Source organism: Canis lupus, chromosome 20 (assembly GCF_011100685.1).
Source record: "Canis lupus familiaris isolate Mischka breed German Shepherd chromosome 20, alternate assembly UU_Cfam_GSD_1.0, whole genome shotgun sequence".
In the NCBI taxonomy this organism is placed as follows: domain Eukaryota; kingdom Metazoa; phylum Chordata; class Mammalia; order Carnivora; family Canidae; genus Canis; species Canis lupus.
Window position 1 is genome coordinate 25958988 of NC_049241.1, and position 24512 is coordinate 25983499.

The window sequence follows — 24512 nt, forward strand, 5'->3', positions numbered from 1 at the left end:
TGTGCAACCAATGTAACTGTCTGATTTTAGAATATTTTAGAATATTCTCATTTACTTCCAAAAAGAAACCACATGCCCATTAGCAGTCACTCTTGATGTTGTTTTAAGCAAAAGAAAGGAAGCTGCCACATATTAGAAACATTCAGCCGTGGACTTACAAAGTCATCTAATTTCTGGAAACTTGATATTCTTAATTAATTAGAGCTTTTCAACAAAATAATAATTTTCTTTCACATTTGCTTTTGAAATTATCTGGTGGAGATTGTTGGAATTCGTTCATTCCGTCTCATACAGACAATTGCTGTCATTAATTCAGAGAAAGTAAAAAGTATTACCTGTCATAACGGAGAAAGTCTGTCTGATGTAATCCCCTTTTATCACAGACAACCTTTAGTACTAAGATATAGCATTACTGATTTGCAGAATTCCTTTCTGAACAAAAATGCCTCGAGATAATCCTCAAAAGTTGATTTTTGATAAGCGTGCATCTAGTATTGGAGATTCTTGTCCTTTATTTCCTGAATGCTGAATGTTTAAAGTGAATCACTGACAGCTTGAGAATTTTCACTTTACTGTTTTTAATGAATGCAGGGTTTCCATGAATTTATAGTTACAGAGTTCCCTCCCCCGCGTAAAAGAGGAAGAATGGTTAATATCTCTTTTCAAGTTATTACCTGATTTCCCTGTTCACTGGATTGTGGCCTAATTTACCTCATTATTCTAGTTAAAAGTAGTAAGACATAGTTTCAGAGAACTCGGGTTTGGGATCAAAGAAGTCATGAGGGAGAAGCACTCTCCCCCCACACTGAACGCCATCAGCCCCGTAGCTTTCTTCGATGAGGACAGGTAATGATTTATTCATCCCCAAGTAGAGAGCTATTAAGAGTCACCTGTCTCCCCCTACCAGTTTGTTTCCTCACCCCAGTATCTTCCTTGCATTTAGGAGCTTCCACTGCTCTGTGGCCATAAGATCATGGGTTCAAACCTTGCCTCTGCCATTTACCAGCTATGTTATTTTTGGCAAGTCACCAAATCTCTCTGTGTAAGTTTTCTTATCTGTGTGGTGGGGATGATAATGGTACTTACTTACCTGCTTTGCAGCCCACTACTTTTCATGTTGTCTCTCTCTTCATTCTTCGAAGTGGCCTGACCAAGAACCACAGGCATTAAGAGGACACAAATCCTGTAACATGTAGTCTGGCAATAGTTATCCTCCTTGTTTTATAGGTAAGGACATTGGCTGCCTTAAAAGGGATTTTTTGAAGGTCAGTTACAAATTTTACTTTAGTGGCAGAGCTGGAACTAGAACCCGATTCTTGTACCAAGTTCCTTCCTTTTGAAAAATTGCTACCTTTGTTTATTATTGGGAGTCTGTTGCTTGCCAGAAGCTTCCATAGGCAAATCTATATCCTTTTTCTGTATTGTAATGTGATGTACTCAGCAGTCTGTGGGGTCCACATTCATCCTTGATGTTGTGTGGATCTCCTTGAGAGGTGACCTGTTCAGACTTCTGATAACAGAGGACCTGGCCTCTAGGAAGAGGATGCATGGGCAATTTGAGCAGTTGCTGTTAAGCTGTCTTCATCTTGGTGATTCACCTGGATCAGACACTCAAAACCTGTTTCTTTTCATCTAAGTCACAGTTGTAGAGAGTAAAGCTAGAAGTAAGATCACAAAAACCAGATCAGATGCTTCCCATCTCTGGTATCTAGGCCACTTTTTCAAATCATCAGCAGAGTGGAACAAATGCTAAGTCCTTATTTATTCGCAGTGTTTTAGGTGTGATTCTTAAATGAGATTCTTGTGCCCCCATCACATGGTGTTCCTAAATGCAAGATGGAACCTGAAAGGATCTTCTGATACCGAGCCTGTGAGTTGTTCATGGCATGACAATGATTGTCTTTACACACCTACTGTTGTGCAGCTTGGCAGTATTCCATTCAAGACATAATTACTGAGTATTCTTTGTTATGATCAGGATAGAAAGATGAGGGTATTATTTCTGACCTTTGTTATGATGGTTGAAAGATTTAGAGGGAGGGAATGCCCAATTAGTCAAAATGGTGCTTCTCGAAAGGATCAATTTGCATTGACCTGTGTATTAAGGTTCTCCAGAGAACCAGAAGAGGTGGGGATAAGGGAGGAGGAGAGTATGTGGAGAGAGGGAGAATGATCTTTATTATAGGAATTGGCTCAGGCATGCAATTATGGAGGACTAGAAGTCCTTACAGTCTGCCCTTTGTATACTGGAGAATCAGGAAAATTTGTAGTGTGAGTGCTGAGTGCTAAGGTCTGATGAACCAGAGTAGCCAAAGCTGTAAGTCCTGGTCTGACTCAGAAAGCTCAGAAACCAGAACCCTACCCACCCCATAGTCTGAACGCAGGAGAAGATGGATGTCTCAGCTCAAGCAGAGTAAATTTGCCCTTCCTCTGCCTTCTTGTTCTACTTAGAGCCCCAGTAGATTGGATGGTGCCCACCTACACTTGGTGACAGTAGTCTTCTTCATGCTACTCTCTTTAGGAAACACTCTCACAGACACAGCCAGAAATAGTGTTCTGCTAGGTAAGCAGGCATTTTGTAACCCAGTCAGGTTGACACGTAAAAACAGCCATCATACAGTGTATATGACCTTCTTTCCTCACTAAGGCTTCCTTTGAAGTGAAGGAGTGAGTGGCAACTTGTAGAGCATTAAATAATGCATCAGCAGCTTCAAAATTTTGGTCCCTGTCCTCCTAGGATTATTAGGTTTTTTATTTCTTAATTTATAATATCCTACAGGGATGTTACCAGTCAGGTCCCTTTTAGTTGTTTATAAGGAGGCATCGAGTTGGATTGGACACAGGGCCAATCAGATGCTGGGCTCTTTGAAGCCAACTTTGTTCTGCTGAAGACACAGCACAGCTGCTGTGTGTGTACGTGTGTCTGTGTTGCTCACTGCTACTAGCTGACAGTTTCATTCCTTGACCATTCCATTTCTGAGTGTGCTGAGCTGTCATATCTGAGACCATCAGTATTTTGGGTCTTTATCCTCTCCTTCTACCCCTCCTCCCCGCCTCCCCTCCCTTTCAGGCTCATACACCCAGTAAGAGCCACAGAATACTTGCAGTATTTCCCAAGGCTCTGTGACTACCTCATACAAATGTTCTCCTCCTGTCACATTGTAATTTTTTCCTATCCTTTAACATACTCTTCTGCCTTTCATCTCTGGATGTTCTCATTTTTAGGCCGCTCCCCCCCCCCCCCCGACCCTTTTGGGTAGGTCCCTTTGGTAGAAGGACTCTGAACCACCTTCAGTTTCTCCTTCATATCATTTATTGTTTTTTCCCCCACAAACTTTAAGCTTTCTCAGGATCTTGCTCATTCCTATCACCTGACGGATTATCCAGCGCTTTAAAAATAATTGTTAGGAGAATGAAAGCCTGCAAGCATGCATTAGAAAGTGCTGGCCTGGTACAGTGGTGGGGGAGCAGCTCTAACAAACTTTGCTCTTATCCAAGCATCAGGATACTCTCCTCAGTGAAGCACATACTTAGCAATTCCCTGGCACACAGTAAGTGCTCAATAAATAGCAGCCATTGATATTTGTGTTCTTTATTCCTTAATTAGGAGCTACTTTCAGTGGTCCTAACCTATGACCTAGCTTTAGTATGCTTCCTCAGTCTCTTCCCAAGAAATGTAGATTTGAAAGAACACAAGGATGAAGCCAGGTGGACTCTTTTTAAATGTATGCACATTCTTTCATGAGAAAAGATCAGTTTAACTTCTGTCTCCAGGACTTTTTTGGATACTTCATGTTAACTAGCAGTGTTGGTGATACAAAAGCTTCAGTAAAAGTGAGTGGTTTTTATTGAAAAATCCAGGAAGATAACATGGAGTACGCATTCTAAAGATACATTTGGGTGCCTATTGCCACATTTGAGGCACCATAGAAAAATTACTTGTGTTTGAAGTCTTAAAACATGGAAGGCTGTGGTCTGCATTCATGGATATGTTGTTTCTAAATCCGTTTTGGGCATGAAAAGATTCATACCCTTCTCAAGGGTATATTAGTCTGTCTCCTTTCCATGTTTGTTGGATCATATGGCGAATTTATGTTTAGTTTTGTAACAAAATGCCAAAATTCTTTTCCTGGTGGCTATACCATTTTGCAGCCTTACAACAATGTATGAAAGTTCTAGTTACTTCATACTTTTGCCAGCTTTTGATATTGTAGGATTTTCATAAACTATTCTAGTAATTGTGTAGCAGTTAAGCATTTCTTTGTTACATGAATATAGTTGCATTTTTTTTTAAAGTTTGATTTGAAGGAAAAGGTTGAGTAAATAGTACTGCACGTCCTGAAATATGGCAAAACTTATGTGGGTAGGTGACCAAGAGAATTTGTAGGAACAATACATTCAACTGTGCTCCATCTCCATCAGCTCAGCTGAAAAAATGAACAGCATGAGGCTGTCCTGGATATCTAACAAATTTCAAGCAATGCACATAATTGCTTTATTATATAGAATGATTCTTCCTTAACATTGGAGATAGTTGAAGGGACTATAATTTTTTGAAGTCTCATTATTAGATTTTGATTAGCACGACCCAGATTAATTTAACAGCAGGTGAAACCATCGACTATTAACAATTTAATCTTAGTAGGGTAATGATTCTTCTATTAGCAATCTGGCCTTGATACCTTTTGGACAGGTGCTGAGTGACAGCTTGCCCGAATGCCTGATGGTACTGGGAACACATAGCAGGAAGAACTGGCATATCGTGTTCCATCCCTAAGATTTTGTTTGCTGCCTCAATTGGATATTTCACAAGAGTTTTTCAGATTAAGAAGAGAGAGCTAATGAGCTCTGAATCTACTTCTCTTCCTATAGCCATGGTTTATAGAGCTGAGTTGATAAAGGAAGGTCACTTTCTGATTTCCCTCAGCAAGGGTCAACTCAAGCCAGGTATACTAAAAGTTTATGAACCATAAAATGTGCATAGGAAGCAAGCAGCCACTCAAGCTTTAAAAGGCGAACTTTTGGGGGCATTGCTAATTCATACTGAGACATTCAGTAGGGCGTAGCTCAAATTAATTTGTTAAGTTATGATCTGGTGGTAGAAAGGGTTGATAGTATTGACTATACCTGGTGAAATCTTATAGGCATCTTAACACTTGAAAAGGACTGTTAAAATGATGAACAGATTGAGGGTTTTTTTTTTTTTTTTAAAGATTTTATTTATTCATGAGAGACACAGAGAGAGAGAGAGGCAGAGCCACAGGCAGAGGGAGAAGCAGGCTCCATGCAGGGAGCCCGATGTGGGACTCGATCCTGGGACTCCAGGATCACACCTTCGGCCGAAGGCAGGCTTTCAACCGCTGAGCCACCCAGGCATTCCAGGTGTTTTTTGTTTTGTTTTTAATAAAGATGTATTTATTTATTTATTTGAGAGAGCAAGAAAGAGAGTGCATGAACAGTGGAGGGGCAGAGGGAGAGAGACAGGGAGAGAGAGAATCCTCAAGGAGACACGCTGCTGAACCCAGAGCATGATGCAGGACTCAATCCCAGAACTCTTGAAATGGTGACCTGAGCCTACATCAAGAGTCGGCTGCTTAACCAAGTGAGCCACCCAGGTGCCCCACATTGAGGTTTAAAAAACAAAGGCAGAAAAATAGTATCACCTTTTCAACTTTATATGTAGTGTATTTCTTTTAAAAAAAAAAAAAAGATTATTTTAGAGTGTGTGTGAGCAGGGGGAGGGGCAGAAGACGAGAGAAGAGAGATAGAGAGAGGAGTCCTCAGGTAGACTCCTCGCTGGGTATAGAGCCCAACATGGGACTTGATCCCAGGACCCTAAGATCATGACTTGAACTAAAATCAAGAGTTGGATGCTTAGCTGATGGAGGCACCCAGGTGCCCTGATACGTAGTTTATTTCTATTCATTAGCCAAAGGCAAGTGGTGTTGACACTGCTGCTGGATTTCTATGACCTGGGAAACCTTGGAACATATTGTTTGATTCCCTTGGAGTCTATATTCCTTTGCGTGTTTTTGCAAGGACTAAGTTAATACGGAAGATATTTGAATAGGATACCTGAGAATCAAATTGTTCAAGATTCCTGAAATAATCATTTTATTCAATTTATAAAATGCCATAACAGCTACATGCCCATTGGTATGATTCAAAGTCTGAGAGGTGTTTAAAGACTATCATTTTGTCTCTTCCCATTTCTAAACCCACCCTCCGAAGGTTACCACTGCTAAGGATTTAGTATTATTCCAGTCACTGAACGGTTTATTAACTCAAAAAATATGCAGCATCCATAGGGCTTCCTTTACCGTTTTTCAATAAAATGCAGCCATATTTTACATATGATTCTGTAACTTACTTGTTTGTATCCCTCAGCTGAACATCATAGACATTCCTTCTGGTAACTGTGTGTAGATCTCACTGTTTTTAACATAGTGAAAAAATTTTCCTGAGGGTGAATCTACCATATTTCACTCAATCATTCCCATATGTATGGGCAGTCCGTTTTTAATTTTGGAGGACTGCTTTTGTTTTGTTCTTTTTGTTTTGTTTTTGCTAAAAACCCTGCTGCCGCAAATATCTAAAGATATTTTTTTTCTAAGAGACGGAAGCTCTGCCCCGTTTACTTGTTATGTGACCTTGGGTAGTTACTTTTCCTTCTCTGACTCTCAGCTTCCTCCATCAATAAAATAAGTATAATTATAGTCCTTACTTTTACATTTCTTATAACAATTAAATACAGTAGTACTGCTTTAGTGCTTAACACCTTGCCTGGGACATAATTAAGTATCCAGTAGATGGTTGCTGTTACTCCTTTCCTACTGTTTGATCATCTCTCACTCCTGTTTTTTTGTTTGTGTGTTTGTTTTTTGAAGGCAAGGAGGTGAGCACTGTGCATATTTGCTTAAAGCTAATAACTGGCAGATATTGTTGGCCCGATTTCTGGCTAGGCAAGCAGAAAGGCAGTGTTGTAGGCTGCAGAAAACCCCAGTTTGTCAGCCTGGTGATTATTTTTTTTTTTTAATATGCTGTCCCTGAGGAACATGATAGAATTTGTTTTACTTCTCTTCTGCCAGGAAGTAACCCTTCTGGCTTTGTTAGAAGCGTGGTTTGTAATAATTGTACCCACCCCAGATGGCTCCTGAAAACCCTTTGAAATGCCATCTGCCAGGCGTGTGTCCAGCCGGCAGCCTGTCATTCTGCTAGAAGAAAAGAGGAGGCGGGGTCCCCTCCCCTGCCCTTTTCTCCCAGCGTCACTGAATGGAGCCTGGTCATGTTGGCCCAGACCCAGGGCGGGTTGCTTAGAGGGTAACTGGGAGTAAACCTCCTGCCTGCCTGCAGAGTAGGAAGGTTTTGTCTGGGTAATAAACCCTGAAGGTTTTGTGGGTGGAGACTAGCCCGCCCCCCACCTCCTTCCCCTGCAGCTCAAAGGCCACCAAACATATTTATTTACATGGCAAAATCGTATCCACTGGTTCCATCTTTCCTCTAAAATGTAGCATTTTTTTTGGAAGTGCTTCATAATTTTGGATCCTTTCAGGAAATTAAGACTCAGGGGTGACTGTTGCCTTTAGAGTGACTCTGACAGATTGGTTCTCAAAACATGGTTGAAAGACTCAGGGAGGAAGAGGTGGCTCAAGAAGCGGGGGGGGAAAAATCCCACCATTGTCTGGTTTCAAGGAAGACTCTGAAAACCCCAACACATTTTGCACTGGTTTTATTTATCCTCATCTTTTTTGAGGGGATGGGGATAGGATATGGGGATAGATGAAGTTAATGGAATTTTGGCGTGGAGGCTAAGAGTTGCCATACAGAATGCATTTAGGACAGATCCCTTTGCAGCAAGTTTCAAAGAGTTTCTATCCTTGCCCCACGCTGAGATTTCGCAATATGCTATAGACTGTGTTTTCCCAGTAGCAGGCTAAATAGTTTTTTTTCACTTGGTTCCAAGACATCATACCCTCTTCCTTTGCTCCTGCCTTGCTGACGGGCTACCTCTTAGTCTCCTTTGAGGATCTACCTTGTTTTCTCAGTTCTAGAAATTACAGAGTTTTAGTGTTCAACCCAAACCTTTTGGCATCTTATTGTACACTCCCCTCTCCCCCAAGATTATCTCTCTCTTGCCAGTGGTTTATTGATCACTCTCAATTTTATTTCCCAGTCTCCACTGTGTTCTTCAGGCTTACCTGGTGAGTCGTCCAGAGCCCTCCACATCTAGGTGTCTAACAGGCAACTCAAACTTTACACGTCCCAGGATGAACTCTTAATGTTTTTCCCCTGAGAACCACCACCAACCCTCCCCCCCCTTCTTGATCTCTGTAAAGGACACAAGGCCATTTGCCCAGGGCAAAGAATGGGCTGTCAGTCTTTATCCCTCTGTTTTTCTTACACACTCCATCCACTCCCATCAGCAAGCTCTGTCTTCAAAATATAGACTTCATGTGGCTTGATGAGTTTAATATGTCTGTGCTGTGGACTGTGTCACAGCTATTTGAAATATTCACAACGTATAATAGAAATCTGATTGCTTCTCACTGCCTCCGTCCTACTCTTCTTGTCCATGACCTGATTTTCTCTCACATGGACCCTATAATAAGCACCTCCCTGGTCTCATTGCTTCTGTTCATGCCAGTCTCCCCTTATTACTCTGCCCAAAACCTCTTCTCTGTCAAGCTCCACTATCTTTGTAAAATGAATCCTAGCACCACCCTGCTGAAATCTTAGCAGTAGCTTTCTCTTCTTCCTTAGAATAAAATATAAAGTGTTTGCTGTAGCTTTCCTAACTAACCTCTTCCCTGTTCCCCTGTCACAGTTCTCCGGCCTTTTTGCACTTCTCATATCCCAAGTCTATTCCTGCATCAAAGTTTTTGGCCTTTCCGCCTGCCTGGAATGCTTTCCCATCACTTTGGCAGCCCTCTCCATTTGGGTGGCACCTCCTTAACCAGGCTTTCCCTAATCCCCATCTAAAATAGCTTTCCTCCTCTCAGGGCGTGGTTCCTTCTTCCAAGATACTTTTAAACCCTTTAGCCTACATTTCTCGTAGGCATTTTAATCTATGTTTCCTATGGAAGATTATTTCCACCTGAAATTATATGTTATCTTCACATACACATTTGTTTTCTGTCTTTCATAGTAAAATATACATTTCACTAGGGTAGAGGCTTTGTCTTGTTTGCTAGTTTCTCTGGTGCCTGAACTAGTACCTGGCATGAATTGAGACCTCAATAAATATTTATCAAAAAAAAAAATCAAACATAGTGATAGATGTAATGAGATCTATAATATATACACACATATAAATAGATACATAACATTTGAATTATAGTGGGTTTTTTTAAGATTTATTTATTTATTTATGATAGAGAGAGAGAGAGAGAGAGAGGCAGAGACAACACAGGAGGAGGGAGAAGCAGGCTCCATGCCGGGAGCCCGATGCGGGACTCGATCCTGGGACTCCAGGATCACACCCTGGGCCAAAGGCAGGCGCCAAACCACTGAGCCACCCAGGAATCCCCGAATTATAGTGTTCTATCAACTCATTTCATTCTACCCATGACATAAACTATAATATGTGATGATGATTATTGAGCTAAGTCTTCTCAATGGTTTATTTCATTCATTCACACACAACAAATCTATAGTGTAGGTAGGTAGGTACCATTATTATCCCTGTTTCACAGATGAGGAAACCAAGTAATAACAGAAGCTAAGGAACATGCCCAAGACCACAATTTGTTGGGAGGCAAGCCTTGAACTGTTTTAGATTGACATTGGAGATCTCAATTTAAAATTGTAAGCTAACCTGAAAGGACTTGTCATCATCTGCCAGGGTAGCCCAAAATGGGAACAGATCAAGAAACAGTACAAGAGTAGACTTGTGGACATAAGCAGGCTTCTTTACTAGAAAACTCCAGCATGTGGGACCTGATAAGCAAACGTATGCAATACAACCATGCTGTATTGCATAAAACCATACAGTTTGCAGCTATTTATGACACTCAGATTTAGGGGCGTCTGGGTGGTTCAGTCGGTTAAGCGTCTGCATTTGGCTCAGGGTCTTGGCACAGGGTCTTGGGATCGAGCCCTACATCCGGTTCTCTGCTCAGTGGGGAGTCTGCTTCTCCCTCTCCCTCTGGGTGCCTCTCCCCTTCTTGTGCTCTCTCTGTCTCTGTCAAATAAATCTTTTTTTTTTTTTTTTTAAAGTAGTCTGACTCTACAGTCAGACCTGGTATTAAAAAAAAAAAAAAAAAACCCACTCAGATTTCAGATATTAGAAAAACCAGGCTCAATTTAAAAAATATATTTTCCTGAAGTAAATATGCGACAAGTGTTGAGTTTTTGACTTTAAAGAATTCTGGATGGCCACAGTAGGTGTGTGGACATGACCATTCATGTAGGCAAATGATGAGAGAACATTAGAGCCACAAGGTACATAGAGTTGGTTATTGAATTGCTTTAAAGTTTCTAGGATTAGGGGGGAAATCCTTGCTTATTAAGTTCCTAGGAATATGGAAAAATCCCTGTTTATCATGTAGGAAAACATCGACCTTAAAGCACCACAGGTAATGGCACCTTACAAAATGACTTACGTTGATCGTATCACCTAACTTGAATGTAAGAGCAGAAATCATGTGTTTTGCTCTTTTTTGCTCTTTTATAATATTTAACAGAAGATCTATCTTCTTACACACTATCATAATTGCTTCTTGGTTTGTTTTCTTGGTTTGTGTGTAATTCACATTCCTTCTACATTGCTTCCACGCTTTTGGTAGAGATTAGGCTAAAATAACTTGTCTACCGCCTAGCCCCTGAGCTGGGTGACTTACATACATACTCCAGAGGCCCTACATTATTCATAAGAAGAATTGTTGTATTTATTAGTCATTAGGAGAATGACCATATTAACTCAAGGGGAGAACTTTCTAGGCAATTCAGTGCTCCTTCTTTCCCATCAGAACTTATGGGTGGCCTCTTTTCATCAAACATATTAATTACACGGGTAGAGCGGCGGCATTTTAATCCCTGGGAGATATCCAACCACCGATCTTGGGCAATTGCATTTCTCTAGTGATGTGTTTATGTAGTGGGTGTCATTTTCTTCAAAGGGCTTATTACATTGGAACTTGCCGGATGTACTTTGGAACACAAGAATTTTTGAGGCCTGTGTTAAAAAATATAAGCCCCTTAGGCTGTGAGCTTAAGGTGGATAACTTTTTAGTATTTACTGGAGTCCTAAAAGCTGCCAGTTGTGAATGTTGTCCATATAAAATCCAGTTTGCCTTTTTCATTCAGTGCACTTTAAGAAATGATAAAAAACTCACCCCAGGCTATCCAGCTGGACTTGGTTTGTGTTCTTTCTCCCATTTGAAGGTTCCCAGCACTAGAGGGTGGAAGTGAGGATGCTGTGCTGTTAGAAACAAGTTGTCTCTGCTGGGTCTCTGTTTGGGCAGATGGGTGGGCAGCTTTAGGTCCTAACTCCAGCCTACAGAACAGGTTATTCTAATTACGACTGAATGGGGAGCATTCTGTTTTCATCGACTGTGCATTTGTCTTGTCGGCTGTAGGCACAACCCGATCTCCCAGAGAAGGAGAAGTACCTGGCGTGGACTATAACTTTCTGACTGTGAAGGAGTTCTTGGACCTCGAGCAGAGCGGGACCCTTCTGGAAGTCGGCACCTATGAAGGTGAGTGTGTCTATGTGACAGAGGTGAGGATGCCTCTCTCTTGGACACTTCAGAGGATCCGGAATGATCGAGGCAAAAGGGTTTTGTGAACTAGAGAAGTCTAATCAATGATAAGAGATTGCAGTTCACCTTAATATGATTGATAAAATATATGGAGTAAGGCTTTGTGGAGCTCTTTTAAAATGTCCTCCCCCCCAAGAGTTTTCTCCTTTATTAATTGAAGAGTGTGTGTGTTAGTGTGTGTGTGTGTTTGTATGTGTGTGTGTGTGTGTGTGTGTTTTAGTATGGGCTTTCATGGTATTAGAAAAAAGAGGGAAAAGAATCATGGTCAATCACAAAATGTGACCTTACGGTGTTTTTTTTTATCTTGAAACAATGAAGTGTCATTTTTTTTTATGACTAATTGATTTTTAATGTATTTTTTTAGTAGATAATACATGTATATGCTTCAGGGAGCAGAATATTTCAAAAGTAGTAAGAAATTTCTTTCGTATACCTATCCTTATCTGCCTAATTTCAAATTCTCCTGTCTCTCAAAATTATATCCAGTGCCATTTACTTTTTCATTTTCCTTCTGCAATTTCTTAATGTAATTACAGGGACACATGTGCATGTGTGTTCTTTGCATATGTTCTTATTTCTTCCCTATTTTTTTTTGAAAAGTAGTATACAATACATGCTTTTTGGTACCTTGGTCTTTTATTTAACACTGTCTTACAGTTCTTTGCAATTTCAGTAATAGAAATTACTGTTTTGTCTTTTACAAGGCTGTGTAATCTCTTGGTATCAGTATAGCTGTGATTTAACTAGTTCCCTTTGGATAAATATTTTTAATATTTTAAAACACTACTTCATTGAATAACATGGACATAAATCATTTTGTAGAAGTGAAAATATGTCTATAGGACAAGATTCCACAAATAGGATGTCAAGGTCAAAGACAAAGGTAGGGAAAAAAATTCAGCATACATTTTCTAAAATCAATATTGTAGCTAGATTGCTCTTCTGAGTGTTATTACTTGAGACAGAAGAGCATAATATGATACTATTAACTAGGTCAGATTTGTCCAAATTATTATGTGCATGTCTTTGTGATCTTTTAAAATTTGGATTTAGGGGATCCCTGGGTGGCTCAGTGGTTTAGCACCTGCCTTTTGCCCCGGGACGTGATCCTGGAGTCCTGGGACTGAGTCCCACGTTGGGCTCCCAGCATGGAGCCTGCTTCTACCTCTGCCTGTGTCTCTGCCTGTGTGTGTGTGTGTGTGTGTGTGTGTGTCTCATGAATGAATAAATGAAATCTTTAAAAATAAATAAATAAAACTTGGATTTATTTGGTGACCACAGGGGCATTTTTCAAGAGTAGACTTAAAAACAAAACGTACACACCAAGAAGACTTTTATTAGGGATATTAAAGCTTTGATATGATAACAGTCCCTGTTACAGGCAGTGGCTAACAGTTAGGTAATGGTCATGGATCTTAGGTATATGGATTATGGTTTGATATTCTTTGGTGAGAGAAAAGGAAGAGCATCATCTTTGTGCCTTCTGCTCATTTCCAAATTGGGAATATACCCTGGGCTGTGTTTAGATGTTAATCAAATTTCTGATTGTGAATTCAAGAATATTTCCCTCTAGTATTGCTAATTATCGGTTGTCTCCATTTCTGTGAAGTGTTGCGATACGATTGGTGTTTGGGGAAGTGGGAGGGGATCCAAAGGATTAGTAACTAAGGCCTAGGAGTGAGGTGAGGGAAGGGAGGGGGCTAAGTGGATGTACCAGGAACGTCTTCAAGGTTGTCTTGCAAATGTGAATCTAGCTAAAAATTCAGTTGGCCCAGAAGAGGGCAAATGTGAATCCTCTTTCATTAGCAGAAAGTGGATTGTCCTTATTTGAAATCAGTTATTATGCCCATCTGGGGAGCTTAAATCCCCTAATATAAAAAACAACCATTTGCATTTTTGGAAAGGATGAAGGGGAGAGTAGTTGTGCAATGCCAAAGAGTGTTGGATTGGAAAAGAAAAGCATGTGGTGTAGACAACAACTTGTCTGGGAAACAAGGAAGATAAACTCATTTTCTCCAGTTGTTTATATTACAAATGATTTGTAGATGGAGTTATTTTGTTTCCTTTTTAATTATATTGCATTGACAGAGGTAACTCTTATCACTGAATTTTTAGATGGGTTTGCTGAGACCTAGCATTTAGGAACATTTTCGAGGTTGTATAGCTGGTGCTAAAATGCAGGAGCCTGGAACCAAACCCAGCTCAGTTGGACTTTCAGATCTCACACATTCTTACCTGAAAACCCCAAGAAGAACATCCTGAATGTAACTAAAAAGTCTTAGAAATAACTCGTCCATACGTGAACCTAACTCCATGGTGGGTAGCAACAGGGAAATGTTTTTCAGAGTGTCCAATCGCCTCATGTAAAACTGTCGTTCTGTGACTGTTGCTCTGTTGTTTCGGAGTTGAAATTTTCTTAGGCCCAGCGTTAATACATTCCATTTTTCAGCCGTTTGACTGTTCAGTGTTTGTCAGCCTTTGACCTTTTAGCTGTATAATTTCCCTACCATATGAGACAGCTCATACTTTTTTGGGACTAACTGAAGTGTATTATGTTGACTCTTATAAGCTGGAAGCAAAATGGAATTTTTATTAAATGCCAGATACTGTCACAGGAATAGAGCTGGGTAGATCTTGAGAGAACTTCCTCTGTCCTTGCCTCCCTTGGACTGGCCCCGACGGTGGCTGTCTGTCGGACACTAACGAGCGTGCAGGCTGGGCGTGCAGGCTGGGCGGCTGCCCTGCCTGAGATGGAATCTCAGCCCCTCTGCTGTCGAGCTGTGTGCCCTCCGGCAAGTTGCTTAATGCTCCGTGTCTCCATTTTCCCTTTGGTAAAATGAGGATAATAATAGTGCTTCCTCATAGGTAGGATTAAATGAGACAATAATTGGAAAGGGCTGAGCATAGTGTCTGACACATGTAAGCTCTCAATCAGCATTAGCTCTTATATTTACACACACGACTGGTCCGAAATTGCCACCCTGGTGGATTCCCTCCCCCTTCTGCTAGTCAGTAAACCAGTGTGGTTGCCAGTAAAATGTCTTTATTTACTTGCCAGGTACTCACCATCTTATTTTCTGCTCAGGTTTTTTTTTTTTTTTTTTGCCTGTCCTTGTTCCAGAGAGGAAAAGTCTGGCATAAAAACACTTTTTATTTTTTTTTATTTTTTTTTTATTTTTAAGCTTATTTATTTATCTTTTTTATATTCTCTACACCCAGTGTGGGGCTCAAACTCATGACCTTGAGGTGAAGCGTTGCATGCTCTTCCTACTGAGCCAGGCAAGTGCCCCCACAACACACTCTTTAAGGCAAGCCACTTTGATCATTTTAAGTAAAAGGAATAAATGTACTTGACGAAATACTATAGTGAAGAACATAAACCTATGTAAGTCCATTTTGCTTCTCTTCCTCCCCATAGGGAGCCACCGTTAAAGGATCTAGTGTAGAGATTCAGAAAACTTGCACACAGGGCAAGTTTGGGGACACAGAGGGCATGTACCTACATACTCATGTTTATCTCACCCTATTCTTAGCCTTCCGACTTCACTTATCTTGGAAATTTTTCCGCATTACCCCATACAGTTCTATCTCAGTCTTTGAAAATGCTACGAAGTATCCCAATGTATGCTGACCAGTCCTCTGCAGGTGGACATTCAGGATGTTCCCACCCCTCCCCCATTTTTGGTGTCTTGTAAACATGGCTGCAGTGAGCATCCCTGCACCAATACCTCACTACAGTGCTCTGAATAGGACTATACAGGAAGTTTCCGGCAATGCAGTATTAGAGCAAGCCCGTTGGGACATACACAGTTCAATTCAGTAAGTATTTATTGACCATTTGCTTTGCATTAGATTTTTTTTTTTTTTTTAAGATTTTATTTATTTGAGAGAGTGAGAGAGAATACAAGAAGGGGGAGTGTCAGAGTGAGAAGGAGAAGCAGGTTCCCCCTGAGCAGGGAACCCAATGCAAGACTTGATCCCAGGACCCGGGGATCATGACCTGAGCCAAAGGCAGACCTTAACTGGCTGAGCCACCTAGGGGCTCCTGCATCAGATGTTATTCTGTGGCAAAGGTGTTATGTAAAGGACGGAAAACCAAGCAGCTCTGCCTTTAAAGATGCTTATGGTTTTCGTTTTTTATTTTTGCCAACACTGTCCAGCATATCCTATGTGCTGGATGTTCTTCAAAGTATGTTGCATGCACCCACTCACTTAATTACTCACCGATCCTATGAGGTAGGTACAGTTGATTCCCCATTTTATGGAAGAAGAGCATGAGGTCCAGAGAGGCCAGTTATTTTTCTAAGTTCACATGGTGAACTGGGAATAGAGCTGGGATCCAAACTCACGCAGCCTGGCTCCAGGGTTTGTACTCTGCAGCCCCTCAATATTATGAGGCAAATTAAACAATTTCAAGAGAAGCCACATGTGTTCTGAGAATGGAGACCGGGGTGCTCCAGAAGCATACGGCAAGGGTACTGCATCTCATCTCACATTAGAGTAGACCCCCTTGTGGATGTGACAGTTGAACTGAAGCTTGTCAGAGGACCTCAGGGGTTCAAATGAACGACTGAGGAATAGGATCTCAGTTTGGAAGTTAGTACTAGTATTGAGGCCTGATTCCAGGGATAGCAAGTGGGATAAACCAAGAGAAGGTCAGAACATGAGTCCTAGAGAAGGAGGGACAAAGAACTATGCCTTGCTTGAGAACCAGTGAAGGCCAACAAAACTTCCTTTGGTGATGGAACTGTTCAGCATTCTGGGCCGTCCAACATGGCAGCCACTAGCCGCATGTAATTATTGTGACTAAGCAACTGAATTTTACATTTAGTTTAATTGAAACTGATTTTACATTGCATAGTCACAGGTATCTGGTGGCTGCCACATTTGACAGCACAGCTCGAGAATGAAAGCTGCTACAGGGAATGGTGAGCACCTACTCCAGATGGGCCCTCCCCTCTCAGCTGACTGTAGAGAGCTAAGCACATGCTTAAGAGTTAAGCTCCTTTAAAACAGGATAATTTTGAATCCCCTCAAAGAGTGTGTTACTGCAGAGTAGTGAGTGGTGATCTTTTGTGGGCACATCAATGACATGTGAAAAGGTGGACAAGTAGAGTGAAGCAATAAAACCTCAGGTGGGGTAACCATAGGCAAAGTCCTTAAGGGTCAGTATATGTATGGAGTGTAGGGTTGCAGGGTTATGGGATTTTATTTTATTTTATTTTATTTTTTATTTTTTTAAGTTTATTTATGATAGTCACAGAGAGAAAGAGAGAGAGAGGCAGAGACATAGGCAGAGGGAGAAGCAGGCTCCATGCACCGGGAGCCCAATGTGGGATTCGATCCCAGGTCTCCAGGATCGCGCCCTGGGCCAAAGGCAGGCGCTAAACCGCTGCGCCACCCAGGGATCCCGGTTATAGGATTTTAAAGCTGGAAATGCAGTAGAGTCATTTCTTCAGAAGACAGAACTGAGATTCAGGGAGAGACTAGTCTAAGACACTAGAGAGAATTGGGAGAAAGCCTGCACAAAAGCGCATCGCCCAAGCTACGTCACAGGCAGGACTGCAATCCTTATATTTCCCATTCTGCTCCCTGGAAATGGACACCTCCTTTGTAGACTGTATGACTAGTTGGTTTCCTCAGTTGTTTCTTTAAACATAAAATGCTGAGCAAAACCAGATATGGTCAGTGTCCTCCTGGGTCTTACAGTGCACAAGGCACAGTATTCAAATAGTCACAGAAATAAGTGTACAGTTGTGAGTGTGCAAGAGTCTATAGAGGAGACTTTATTTTTTTTTAATTTTTTTTTAAATATATTTATTTATGATAGTCACAGAGAGAGAGAGAGAGAGAGGCAGAGATACAGGCAGAGGGAGAAGCAGGCTCCAGGCACCGGGAGCCCGACGTGGGATTCGATCCCGGGTCTCCAGGATCACGCCCTGGGCCAAAGGCAGGCACCAAACCACTGCGCCACCCAGGCATCCCTAGAGGAGACTTTAGGTTGAGGAGATTTGATCTCTCTGGAGTTGGGAAAAGCTTTCCTATAGAAGTAATCATTGAAGTGAATCACTCTAGAAGTGAGATTGCTAGATTTAACAAATAAAAATAGAGAACATCTGGTTTTGTGTTTTATCTGGCAACCCTAGATGGAGTCAGCTTTGCACTGTGGTGGTGGTGGCGGTGGTGAGATGACTACATCTTGAGATATTAATGTGAATGTAAAAAGCTGGACTTGGTAAATGTAGCAGTTATAAGAAGGAGGTAGAAGATGCAAGTGATCGTGGTCCTTCTTTATGACTCCTAGTTTCTGTCTTACATAATTAGATGGATGCTGGTACCATTTGCTGAGATAAGGAACTTGGGAAAGGACCAGGTTTGGTGGTGGGGCTAGGGGCTGCATAATGAAACTTCCTGTGCCCCAGCAGCTATAATGCTGTGAGTTGCATTCACTCCACCAGTTAGTGGCTCTACCTGTCTACATTAAGAGCCTAACTATTGTCCCTCACAAAGCATAGAAGCTATTTGTGGAGCTCATCATTGATCTCTGCTTTGCAATTTGAACCAACGCCTCCTCCTGTCATTAGATAGATTTGACATCAAGGCAAAGAAAACAGAAATAAATGTGTCTTTCCTCCTTGGCTCAAATTCCTAATTGTGGCACTGAACAAATTTATTTGATACGGTGCTTAAAATAAATCAGCTGCACCATCTCTCTTTGCCTTGCTTTTCTTTCTTTCTTTCTTTCTTTCTTTTTTTTTTTTTTTTTTCCTTGTTGACATTTTCACTCAGTGAGACAGGTTGCTGCCTCAGCCAGCCCTTGGGACTTCTCTAGGAGAGAGTTTACAAGGGATGAACTATTCAGTGGGGGTGGTTCCAAACATGCCTGTTTTACAAATGCCTCTGGGTAGAAGAGGCTGATTATACACTTTGAGCATTGCAAAGGTTTTCCCTCAGCATGGAAGTGCAGTGCCAGTGTGACATTTTAAATTCGAGTTATGGGTTGCATATTTCTGCATGTTAATTAAGGAGAGGGATGTCTGCATTCAATAATGTTATTGTTTTTGCTTCCTAGAAGGTCTACAAAAAAAGCAGCTGCCAAGGGTATACTTTTTGGGGACACAGAGATAAAGCAGGGGTGAAGAGAGTTCTTGTTTGTCATTGAGGAAAACGAGACGGTCTGGAGTCCTGTTCTTTGGCAGGCCTTGGAAGCCGTCTGTTGTGATAAGCTCTGTTGGCAAACTCCACCATGGAATGTTCTCTGTTGATAATGAGAATAACCAAAGGGAATCTGTGCTGCAATAGGCTGTTCCTCTGCATATGAAGATGAAGAGGCTGGTGCCAGGGTAGTTTCGCTTAATTCCCTGCTTAGAGATCCACAGAGATTCCTGGAGTTGACAACATAAGTGTTGGGGACATGTCAACGCTAGTCCCCATTTACACATTGTGTGAATCTCATCGTCATCTGGGAATACTGATGTCTCTTTTTCCATAGGAGTATTAATGAAGATTATAGTAAGTGAATGTATGGGTAGTGACATGAGAGGTACACAATAAAGGTAAATTTTGATTAATATTGTTCTTTAAATATACATTTGATAACAACACCCTCTTCTGTATTTTAGAGCTTTTATTGGTCTACAACAGTAGGTGCCACTTAAGACTGCTAGGGTTCATTACATGCTAACATTGTTCCAAACGCAATGGTGAGTTCTTTGTACACAGTGTCTAATTTCATCTACACAAAAAAACCTGCTAGATGAGTACTTTTCTTATCTTTATACCATGAGAACTGAGGCCACAAAGAGAGAGGTCCCTTACCTTGCTCAGGGTCACAAAGCTATTAAGTTATATTACCCTCTTCTGTTCAAAGCCAAATGGCAGTGGCAAGAACAAACATCTTATTATAGGACAGTGGCTTATTGTCCTTTGCGTGCAAATCATGTTTCTGTAGGGTGGAGCAGGTAAGAAAGGGAAGAGTAAAAAGAAAGCGATGGGTGTTTTAGGACTGATACCATCATGTGCTGAGCAAGCAAGTGGAAAGTGAAAGTAGTGCAGATCTGAGGTCACTGAGATGTGATTGATGGACTGGGAAGAAACTGCCATGAGTCATGCTATTAAAAAACCAGATCCACAATAGAGGTATGGAGGAGCATCCCTGGCTGGAATTCCTGTGTGCTGTCTCTACTTGTTTATTTCCTCATTCTCAGAGAATTCCTAATTCTATGGGCTGGCACTGCATTAGGCCTGGAGATGCAGTAGTGTACAAAAGCAGAGACTGTCCCTGCTCTCATGGTGCTTGTGGTCTAGAGGTAAAGACCGATACTGGTCAGTTAAACCATATGATGATTACAACAACAGGCATTGGGAAGGAGAGGTACATGGTTCCCTGAGGACATTTAAGGGTAGTTTTGATCTAATTGGGGGTGGGGGTCAGAAATAGTCTCTGAGGACAAGTGGATGATAATGGCATGACTGTGAGGCTAGCAAAAACAGAGATCCTGGATGTCTTTGGCCTTAGATACTATATATATATATATATATATATCTGTGCTTTACACATAAAAAGAGTAAGACTTTTATACCCTGCCACACCCCAAACCGACTTTTGCCCCCTTGGGGGTCATATTGCCCCATTGAAGACATATACTATAGATTCCCAGCTATTGGTAGTCACTACCATCTTGTTCTTAGTTTCAGAAGCTTGTTCTATAGGAAGTGGACAGACAAGTGTCCCCGGCTCCCACCCACCTCCTGCATAGAATTATAAACTGGAGGACAAAGAGCCTGAGTGCTTATTTAACCTGGACCAGCCAGTGACTCATAAGGCAGGCATTTCTACTGGCCTTGGCCTCCGTGTTCCTCATCTCCTAAAGAGCAATGGTGATCTAGTGCACCATGAGTACTTGTTAGAAATTCAGAATCTTGGGCCCTACCCTGACCCACTCAGTCAGAATCTCCATGCCAACAGAACTTTATTGTTTGCACGACATTTAAGAAAACTGAGGTAAGGGCGCCTGGGTGGCTCAGTGGGTTAAGCGTCTACCTTCAGCTCAGGTTGTGATCCCCGGGGTCCTCGGTATCGAGACCCCAGTCGGGCTCCCTGCTCAGTGAGGAGTCTGCTTCTCTCTCTTCCCCTCTCTCCTGCTCATGTTCTCTCGCTTGCTCTCAAATAAATAAATAAATAAAATCTTTAAAATAAGAAAACTGATGTGTGCCACACAAGAGCATTTATGAAGATCATGTTTTCATCCCCTTTTTTACATTTTATTTCTAGTGTCTGGCATAGTGGCTGGCAGAAATTAAAAAAAAGCTCTATAGTGAGATAAATGAATACTAAACTTGTAGAGTGAAAGGCTGTGTAGATTTGATTCATTCTGGCTTAAAACTCAGGGTTATGGTCCTCCTTAAATATTTTATCAAGCTCTAAAAATTGATTTGCAGTCCCCATTAATTTTTAAATGCATGTCAGAAAATATTTTCTTTGGCTTGGTCATGGCCAAAGATTGTGCCTGTTAATTAAGGCCAGCAGTGGCTTCCTCTTCTGTCTTCCCTTGCCCTCTCTTCCCTCCCCAGCCACCATCCCTGTTAAGTTTTATTGTAGAGCCAGTTTTGAAAATAGCTGCAGAGACACACACATTCCCACTTGAGAGGGAGCCAGCCACCTCAGGAAGTGTGTGTTAGCTAACGTGGGGAGTGTAGGACAGTTAGACTCAGGTCTCCTAGAAACTGTAAAGGCTGCCAGGTGATAACCCAATTAATTTTTTAATCGCTTCTAATTCTTCATCTGATTTTTATTTAATACCGTCAAGTGATCCATGTATTCCTCACAGGAAGTCTGTTGCGCATACTGTCTGTAAGTTTGCACTCTACCATGGCCAGGCTTGGCCTGATGATGACCAGCGTGGAAGCTTGATAAGACAGAGAGTTTGCTGGCAGAGGCCAGTTGTAAGGGACATGCCCAGGGGCCAGGCAGCTAGATGCGGAAAGTGAAGAGGGCAGGTCGAAACAGTGAACCCATGGTGCCTGGCCCATAGCAAATGCACCACTCATCCTGCCCATCCTTCCTTGGTGAAGACAACATGGGATTTCAGCATAACTCCATCCACCCGGAGTCCAAGGGACCAAAACCACATTTACCCAGAATCAAATCACTAAGACCAGTCTTCGAGTTATTGAGGCCATTTTTGAAGTTTTAGGTTTTCTTCCCTCCCTTCTGTGTCTAAGCCCCTTTGTATGCCCATGCCTTTGCATTACAGCAGCCTTAGCAAAGCTCTTCTTGACTGGGGCCAAGATATTCATCTAGCAAGGACAGGGACACACCAAAGGTGGGAGAACAAGTTCTCTGCAGAAATCCTTAATGCAGGGGCACCTGGGTGGCTCAACTGGTTAAGCGTCTGCCTTCGGCTCAAGCCATGTTCCCAGAATCCATGTCAGGCTCTATGGTCGGCAAGGAGCCTGCTTCTTCCTATCCCTCTGCTTGTGCTCTCTCTCTTTGTCAAATAAATAAATAAAATCTTTAAAAAAAAAAAACAAAACCCTTAATTCAATGAATGTAGTGTGTTCCAGGTAAATTGGCTGTGGTCACACACATGTCATCAACACTGTCTGGGAGAGACGGAATCTAAGGAACCAGAACTTACAGTTTGTCAAGCAGCACTTCTCAGTATATCCAGATTTTAATCAGAAGCATTCCATTTTTATATGTTAGTGACTAATTCAAGTTATCTTTTTTAAATCGGTGTGTGTGTGGAGGGGGGAGAGGTGGACAATGTCTTTGAAGGCAAGTTGAACCCTCTATAGTTAGAGAACTACTAGAAATAAACTTCTCCTTAAAGTTTGTAGGCAATATGGAAGATAAGAAATGCTGGAGGGATTTGAATAATTACACCATTTCCCATTTATAACTCCTTAGAGTTTACAGGATACCTTCTAGAAAGTTATAATCCTGTGAAGTCAGTCAGGCTGGGGCTGTCATTTCTGTCAGATGGGAGAAGTATTAGACTGAGGGTTAAAAAAAAAAAAAAACTTGCCCAAGGTTATTTGGTCATTGGCAAGTTTTGCTGCTTGTTCCCTTACAAGAGTAAAGGAATAATATTCAGTTATCTTGTGGGAGGCACCTCAGACACATTGTCTCATTAATCCTTCCAACATGGTGAAATGAGCTCATTTGAAAGATTAGAAAGAGAAACTATCAACATTAAGTAGCATTTATCAAGGCTCAGTGTAGTGGCCGACTTTAGTGTGGATTAAAGGCTTTCAATGGACCATTGCATTTTATCCTCAAAACCGGTGCTCTAGATAGTAACTAGGTATTCATAGAATCCCAGTTTTATAGAAGAGGACAAAGAGGTTTTTTTTTTTTCTTGTTTGTTTGTTTGTTGAATGGTTAGATGCCTATGATTACGGAGCCAGTTAGTGGTGAAGCTAGGATTTGAAGCCCAGACTGTCTCTTCACCACCTACATGCCTGTACCTTAGATTAACCTGATGAGATTACTGCTACACAACAGCTTGTCTTCTACAACAGCCATTGCATGTGGTTCAGCCTAATAATATTTTTTTTTTTTTTTTTTTTTTTGGTCTCCAGTCAATCTTAAACTAATTTTCAGAAACAGTAAACAACTACGAGTAAGTGGATTGTTTTAGGGAGTTTATAGTTGCATTAAGAAATCTGCTCATCATTTATTAAGAAAGATTCTGAACTTGAAAACTGAGGAAAATCCACATGTAGTTGTCAAATGTATGGAGAACTTTTCTTTTCCCGATATTTATTTTTGTCCTAAACTGAGGGTATCTACATTTTCGTTGATTTTTTTTTTTTAAGTCACAACAATTTCCTGAATGTTGCTTTGGTTTAATGGCCCTGAAAGTGAATGATAATGTTTGTAAAATGATAAAATTATAAATAAAAGGACCCATCCTTTGGTTCCATATTTTTGGTGAAGTCGTCTTATGTAGACATTGGTCTTTGTTTCACTTGCAACTCAAAAATGCACATGATACTTTGGTGTAATAGTGGTCAGAGGGAATTAGAATTAAATTCATTAGAGTTCGTCTCTCTTTTTTTTCCCTGTGAAGATGAATTTTTAAATAGCTGTTTTACTTGCCTAAACTGCATTAACAGTCCTCAGTCCATGAAAAACTCAGCACTATGGCCTGCTTTCAACTTCAACAAAGACGTGGGATGTCCTTAGATGTAAGCTCTATGGAAATGCCTCTAAAAACATATATGGGATGGCTTTCTTCAGGTTGGTTATATCCCATCCCAGACCATTATGTTGGAAACTTGACAAGTTTTTTGAAGAAACTGATACCGTCATCTTCTGTGAAAGAACTATGATGATTGGGTGGAGTACAAACCTCCAAAATGTCTTTCAGGTTTTACTCTGGTGTCCTTCTAACTCAAACATGGTACCCATTAGTCTACTATAGGTTTTAACTTGTGTGGTTAGTTTCCCTGCTGACTTGCACTGTCACACCACTGTCAAAGAAAGTGGTTGTGCATATTTGTAAGTGTGGTTTGACAAATATTTTTTAAAAATGATATTAATAAAAAGATTTTAATTATAAAATAAAGCTCAATGGAAGCCAGTCCTTGACCACCTGTGTGTCTCATGCACAGCAATATGTTACTGTCTCCTTTTGCTTTTGTACTTGTGTAATAAAATGTCTACTTTATGTAATTATGTACTGAAGTTAGACAGTGGGATGAATCCTGGGGAAGAAACAGTGTGTACGAGATTTGTTATTATGT

At 41.1% G+C, this 24512-nt stretch overlaps 1 protein-coding gene across 1 annotated transcript in view; it reads left to right on the forward strand.

Annotated features, from left to right (window-relative positions):
- MAGI1 (membrane associated guanylate kinase, WW and PDZ domain containing 1) overlaps positions 1-24512 on the forward strand; it is a 637460-nt gene that overhangs the window by 499540 nt on the left and 113408 nt on the right. Inside the window, 1 exon segment of the mRNA XM_038565915.1 lies at positions 11577-11696. Coding sequence (XP_038421843.1) covers positions 11577-11696 — 120 coding nt within the window.